Source organism: Eurytemora carolleeae, unplaced genomic scaffold (genome assembly GCF_000591075.1).
Source record: "Eurytemora carolleeae unplaced genomic scaffold, Eaff_2.0 scaffold553, whole genome shotgun sequence".
In the NCBI taxonomy this organism is placed as follows: Eukaryota; Metazoa; Arthropoda; class Copepoda; order Calanoida; family Temoridae; genus Eurytemora; species Eurytemora carolleeae.
The window spans coordinates 1-7,342 of NW_019396464.1; the positions used below are offsets into that span (position 1 = coordinate 1).

At 31.2% G+C, this 7,342-nt stretch overlaps 1 protein-coding gene across 2 annotated transcripts; it reads left to right on the top strand.

Moving 5' to 3' along the window:
• Positions 1–1,954: 1,954 nt before the first annotated feature.
• Positions 1,955–4,355, top strand: LOC111703772 (protein-tyrosine sulfotransferase A; the record flags this gene model as incomplete). Of its 2 annotated transcripts, none has more annotated exon segments than XM_023475820.1 (5): positions 1,955–2,080; positions 2,445–2,534; positions 3,201–3,280; positions 3,986–4,090; positions 4,184–4,355. In XM_023475820.1, coding segments are annotated over 5 exon segments (569 nt in total), but the record flags the coding sequence as incomplete, so codon positions are not given.
• Between the last annotated feature and the right edge of the window lie 2,987 nt (positions 4,356–7,342).

Here is a 7,342-nt window from a genome sequence, read left to right on the forward strand (position 1 = left end):
AAATATACAAGGTAAATCAACATTGGAAGTAAAGATAAAAACAAATTAAACGATTGTTTTGAAAAATAAGATAAAAAAGTGTTTGTATATGAAATCAGCACACAGAGAAAAAATGACATGTAACACCCCATTTTCTTTGAAATTTAATGCTGAATTGCCTTGTGCTTGCAAAAAATTATGAAAAGTTTTTAAAATTAAGGTAGGTTAAACGAAATTTAGAGTACAATTAAAAGGCGTTGAGTCTTTGCCACAAACTCTGATTTTCTCTAATCTATATCGTTGCTCCCCAATGTTGTAGACCTTAAATATATCAAACTATAAATTTTATTGAATCAAATAATCTAAGTTTGAAATGCCTAAGGTTTATATTTTTAACTTACGAAGATACAGGCATGAGAATAATTGATTTTGTGGTAAAAACTCAGTTCCTCTGTGGAAGGATAAGATGCAGTTTTGGGAATTTTTCAGCCAGAGTACATTTTTTTTATCAACATTGTTAATGTTATTTTGAATCGAATTTAGCATCAAAGGAAATGAGTCTCTGTCACAATCTCAAATTTTCTCATCCCTATAACTTTGCAATCTGAGGGTGTAAATCTTAATAATATTCATCATAGTTGGAAATTTCTAAGGTCTGCGACATTAGGTTGCAAAGATTAGAAAATCAGAGTTTGCGGCAAGGCAAAGACTCAATCCATTTCCAAGAAAATGACACAACATTTTAAAAAACTTTTTTATTTTTGTAGAAACTTAAAAATTATAAAGCAGCAAATCTTGAAATTTGTTTGCAAAATGTTCTCAGAAATAGATCTTTCAAAAGATTGGTGCTGATAGAAAATGTTTTATTTTCATGAACCGAAAGAAAAGTTATCTTGTAAGATAAACCAGGGGCTAAATTCTGGCAACATTATAATGTTTGTCCATGCATAGATTGGATGTGTTAATTGCTGAGTAAATTGAAATTGGAAATCATCAGTTCTTTTTGGGAACTATATATTAATCTAAATAAACTTTGTTGACAAAACTTTAACTAGCCCAGAGTTTGAGAAAAGATTTTTATTGTTAAATGACCAAAATACAGGGTGTCCCAAAAAACAAGGGAATGCAATGACGAATTGGATATCGTCTTTGTTCATGAATTGGCATTGTAATACATTATTTCAAAAGCCATAATATTATTATGGCTGCTAGAGTTTATTTATGAAAAGGGTAAAAAACTGTAAAGATGTGTCTATAATGTCTCCGCAAGATGAACAGTGAAGACGGACAAGTTTACTCTGTTTGTATACTGCAATTTTCTTGTTTTACTAAGGACAACCGTATGCAGTCAAAACATAAACAAACAAAATGTGAACATAGCAGACGAAACTCTTACAGATTACAGCTTTCTCAGTAGGTATCACTATACTAAATCAAAGAATTATTTAAAAAGACGATATCGAATTCGTCACTGAATTCCCATGTTTATTGGGACACACTGTACATGTGTTCTTGGTTGGTGCATGCAAAACATTTTTTATAAAATTGTCCAGTTATGGTTCTTTTTGTTTATAAAAGAATTTTAAAAAATTTAGTTACTGGTTTTTTTATAAAATTTTTTAACAATATATGTTTGTAAAGTGTACTGGCATCACAGTGGTCCAAAGCTCTACCGTGAAAATCTCTTGCCAATTACCTTTTTAGAACTAAAGCTAAAAGCAAGTACTTTATATTTCTAGAATGTCCCTGTCTAGGGCTTCATAAAAGTATGATTGAGTTAGAGAGTTAAAATCAATGGCCAAGACGCTGTGACACTATAAAACAGATTAAGTCAAGAAAAAAATGTATGCTACTTTCTGTAGGAGTCTGGATCTATATGGCATTTGATGCAGCATTTCTTCTGCACTCTACATGGAGTGTCAAAGTTTTCTTATGCCAATCATTAGAGATTAGTTTAGATCATCTCTTTTCCTAGTTTCCTGGTTTCAACTTGGTCCTGCATCCAACCCTGATACGATTACCCCTGGAGATATCCATCAAGTTTTAGTTCCAGGCTCAAATACCATCTTTAATAAATCATCTCCATTCTTATTTATTGGAGGTAAGTTTATAGTTCTAATTTAATTAAAGCTTGCTAAGAAATGGGAGTCCAGGAACCGGATTCAACAAGTCTCAAGCACTTGTTAAACTATGTAGACACGGTTCAACTGCATATCTCTCATGGCTGGTTCAATTTGATTTTTTAAAATAAGAGCCAAGATGTGTTTCAGTCAATAGATTAATAAACCCAATATTTGCGGCTCTCTGATTGGTTGGAATCATCGGAAAATTTCTTTGCATCCGCTGACTTCAAAATCGGTGATTTAGAATATGAGCTGTTTACAGGAAAGGGGGGGGGGGCGAAGCGCCTTAAAAGCCTCTTTATTAAATTCTGTTCCAAATTCTGTTCCAAGTGTATTTTGCAGGTGTTCCAAAGTCAGGAACAACACTGATGAGAGTACTCCTGGATATTCACTCTCAAATCAGCTGTGGTCCTGAGACTCATATTTTTATAGGTTAGTATAAAGTTTCATGGTTTTCTATGGCAAATCCCAAAAAATCACTTGAAAAAAATCCAAGATTTATAATTGTTAAGACAAATTAAAGCTGAGATTGATAATTGTTAAGGCATATTAAAGCTGAGAATGATAATTTTTAATACACATTAAAGCTGAGATTGATATTTGTTAAGGCATATTAAAGCTGAGATTGACAATTGTTAAGACCTATTAAAGCTGAGATTGACAATTGTTAAGACATATTAAAGCTGAGATTGATAATTGTTAAGACATATTAAAGCTGAGATTCATAATTGTTAAGACATATTAAAGCTGAAATTGGTAATTGATAAGACATTGATTAAAGCTGAGATTCATAATTGTTAAGACATATTAAAGCTGAGATTCATAATTGTTAAGACATATTAAAGCTGAAATTGGTAATTGATAAGACATTGATTAAAGCTGAGATTCATAATTGTTAAGACATATTAAAGCTGAAATTGGTAATTGATAAGACATTGATTAAAGCTGAGATTCATAATTGTTTAGACATATTAAAGCTGAAATTGGTAATTGATAAGACATTGATTAAAGCTGAGATTCATAATTGTTAAGACATATTAAAGCTGAAATTGGTAATTGACAAGCCATTGATTAAAGCTGAGATTGATGATTGTTTAGACATATTAAAACTAAGATATGAATGGAATAATGTGGAAAGCCTGAGGAAAAGAAATATGGCTGCTGGAGTTACCTTGCAGGTTTAAGCTATATTTTGTTTGTCTGCTTGTATTTAGTAAACCTCAACACGGCTGAACCGATAAGGCCTAATTTTTTTTTAGGGCAACTCAAATTACATGGTGAAAGTTTATGAACTGTCGATATTGAAATATGTCCTGGACAAAATGAAAATTTTTATTAGTTTTATAAATCCACCATATTTAAACAGAAAATACCGCGAAAATTAAGAAATGAGTAAAAATGGCGAATTTAAGAGCAACAGTTATAAGCTACTGATTGTTTAGACATATTAAAACTAAGATATGAATGGAATAATGTGGAAAGCCTGAGAAAAAGAAATATGGCTGCTGGAGTTACCTTGCAGGTTTATCTTTGTTTGTATCTAATAAACGGCTGAACCGATAAGGCCTAATTTTGTTAGGGTAACTCAAATTACCAGGGGAAAGTTTATGAACTGTCGATATTTAAATATGTCCTGGAAAAAATGTAAATTTTTATTAATTTTATAAATCCACCAATTTAAACAGAAAAATCCGCGAAAATTAAGAAATGAGTAAAAATGGCGACTTTAAGAGCAACAGTTATAAGCTACAATTGTTTATAGGAAAGGGAGCTTGCAGCACCCTAAGGTCCTAAATTGAGTAAACACTGGATTGATTAATCGATTTATCTATTAAATATATGATTGATTGATTGCTTTGCTAAATAATCAATTAATTGATTAGTTGATTGACCATGCTGTGTCCGGGTTTCTTCTTGAGGTTGGTGCCCGACACCAAGATGTTGCAGCTAGGATCCCTTGTATAAAGGAACCATTTCTTCTAACACAGGTAAACAACCTTTCTTATAAAAACAAGATTTTTAAAATGAATTATGGTTAAATTTCAATTTAAAAATTTTGAAATTTATAATTTTGATTTCAGGGAGGATTTTTATCTGAATGGTTTCCCAATAGTAAACTAATCCACATGGTTCGGGACGGAAGAGCAGTATCTAACTCCCTGGTCTCAAGGAGCCTGGAGTTCCCACCCTTCTCCTCAACCAACCATACTCAAAACCTTAAATCATGGACTAAACTGGCTAGTGGGTAGAAATACAAAATCTTTTTACCCCCCCCCCCCCTCCGGGCCCTCCCCCTTTCACGTAAAATCAAGTATTATCTAAAAAATGTATAAAAACTGGGTTAGGCTAGGCTAAGACTATTTTTGTGATTTAATTTTTTTAGGTTGTGTCATCTTACATCAAAGTTAGGTACAGAAAAAAAAAACAATAATTTACAAATTGTAATATGAAAGGGATATAAAGAGCTTAGTTAAATCTTTAATTATTTCTGTAAAGTTGAATTTCAGCTAAATTTTATAACTTACAACCCTTTGTCGGACCCACATATTCTTGTTTTAATATGTGGAGTTATGAAGAAGGTTATAAAGTAAATTCTAAATATTTTTAAAATTTTTTTTGTGATGGATTAGCTTGCTTACATTGTTGTTGTATCTTAAATAATATTAACAAACAAACTTATTTAAAGGGAGGTATGTACGATCCGATTCACAAGGATACCATTGGTCTGATCAAGGGTGAATGAGATATCCTTATTTTTCTAGATAAAAATTCTTTTTTTAAAATTGTGGTTTCTAAGTATGAGTGATTTGTAAATTTTTTATGCTGCAGAGATTGAATGAAAATTTTCACAATTTCAAGAAAGAAAGTGGAACAAACCTAGTTTTATTTTGATTTTTTCTAAATATTTTGTATTTTATTTTTTACGCTATTTTTCTGTCATTATCTATGAAATTTTATGTTTGATGTTTTTTCGTTTGATACGTTTTGTGCCGATATGTTTTGAAGGACATATGCTTTGTTTTGATATGTTTTGAAGGACATATGCTTTGTTTTGATATGTTTCGTCTGGATATGTTTTGTTTTGATATGTTTCGTCTGAATATGTTTTGTTTTTATGTTTCGTCTGAATATGCTTTGTTTTGATATGTTTCGTCTGGACAGGTTTTGTTTTGATATGTTTCGTCTGAATATGCTTTGTTTTGATATGTTTCGTCTGAATATGTTTTGTTTTGATATGCTTTGTTTTGATATGTTTCGTCTGGATATGTTTTGTTTTGATATGTTTCGTCTGAATATGTTTTGTTTTGATATGTTTCGTCTGGACCTGAATATGTTTTGTATTAATATGTTTCGTCTGAATATGTTTTGTTTTGATATGTTTCGTCTGAATATGCTTTGTTTTGATATGTTTCGTCTGGACAGGTTTTGTTTTGATATGTTTCGTCTGAATATGTTTTGTTTTGATATGTTTCGTCTGAATATGTTTTGTCTGGATATGTTTTGTTTTGATATGTTTCGTCTGGACAGTTTGTTTTGATATGTTTCGTCTGGACAGGTTTTGTTTTGATATGTTTCGTCTGAATATGTTTTGTTTTGATATGTTTCGTCTGGATATGTTTTGTATATGCTCCTACGTACAATTAATAGTTAAAACCACGTTGATATTACACAGTATACGATTCACATTCATGGGTTTAGGGACTGTAAACGTAATTTCCAGAGGAAATTGTAATGCCCTGTTCACAACGGTACCCTTTAAGTATGAATTAGACATTTATGTTTATAATTTAGAAAACTGATCATTTTCGATTGCGGTCTCTCTACAAAAATGACTTGCCCAATGCCCATGTCTACTGCAGGAAAACGTAAAGAATCTACAAGAATTAAACCCTTCTAAATCTAGAAAAACGATAAGGGTACTGTTGTGAATCGGGCATTGCCACCTTTGCATGCAGGGTCAATTGAAAATATGCTATCATGGCCTCTTTAGATGAGACTTTAATAATGACCCGAAATTTTTTTTTCTTCCAGGATCTTCTTGAGACTCACTTGTTTTCTTAAATTTTATTAAATAAGAAATGTGAAAGTTTTTTAAGATAAATTTGGTGGTCTAATATCGACCAAATTAAACTTATTAATTAACTTAAAGTATGAAAAGGGATTGATGCTAAACAGTTCATTGTTAAACATCATATATATATATATTTTGCTTGTCTGTTTGTCTGTTTGTTTGTTACCGATAAACGTCAAAACGGCTGAACTTATCGGGCCCAATTTTTTTGTGGGACCTATCATGATCCCAGGGAAGATTTATAAATGATTAAAAGAAAAAAAACTCTTTTTTTAACTCCACGAAAAAAAATTGATAAAAGAGCAACAATTAGATTTTAAAATCGATGCACCCTGGAAGCTTAGATAATGTTTAAAGGAATTGAGTTTTTGCCACAAACTCAGGTTTTCCAATCCCTATATCTTTTCAATTCAATGTCAGTAACCATTGATATTTCAAACTATGAATTCTGTTAGATCAAATTATCTAAGTTTGAACTCTCCAAGGTTTAAACCATCCGAATACAGAGAAATAGGAATTAGAACATTTAAGTTTGTGGGAAAAACTCAGTTCCTTTAAGTTATTTAATATATTTTAGATAATTAACTGGCTGGGATTGGATTGGGAAGAAAGTATTTTAAGGTTTGAAAATATGATTTCTCTAAAATCACTCCAAAGAGGAATATTTTTCTTCTTCATTTTTTTCTCAAGTAATTAAACTTCGTGTGCGACATCATTATCACAACTTTGTGAGCTTGTAGCTCATTTTATTATTCGGTTACATATAGCTCTTCAATTGGAAGAGTCCTAAGCTAAAGAAACATATATTATGAAAAAGACCGTATTTTCCCAAAAATATCCTTTGATTTACACTTTACATTATAATTTTTTTAACTAATTCTCAGAAATTTAATTTGTATTACTAAAATGATAAAAAGTTTTTTTTACTGAAATATGTTCATGGCCGAAATGCGGTTTGAACAAATGACCTGCTTCATCCACTTTTATTTATTTACGGCTTTTTATTAATTCCACCGAGATTTCAAATTTGAAAAACTAAAATGTAAAAATCATTTTTTAGACATGCGGAATTAATGACAGCAGTTCGAACCAGCCACCTTGAGACAACAACAGACCAGGACCGAATCTATCTTTAACCCTAATATACCCAAGGGGGGGGGGAGTATTT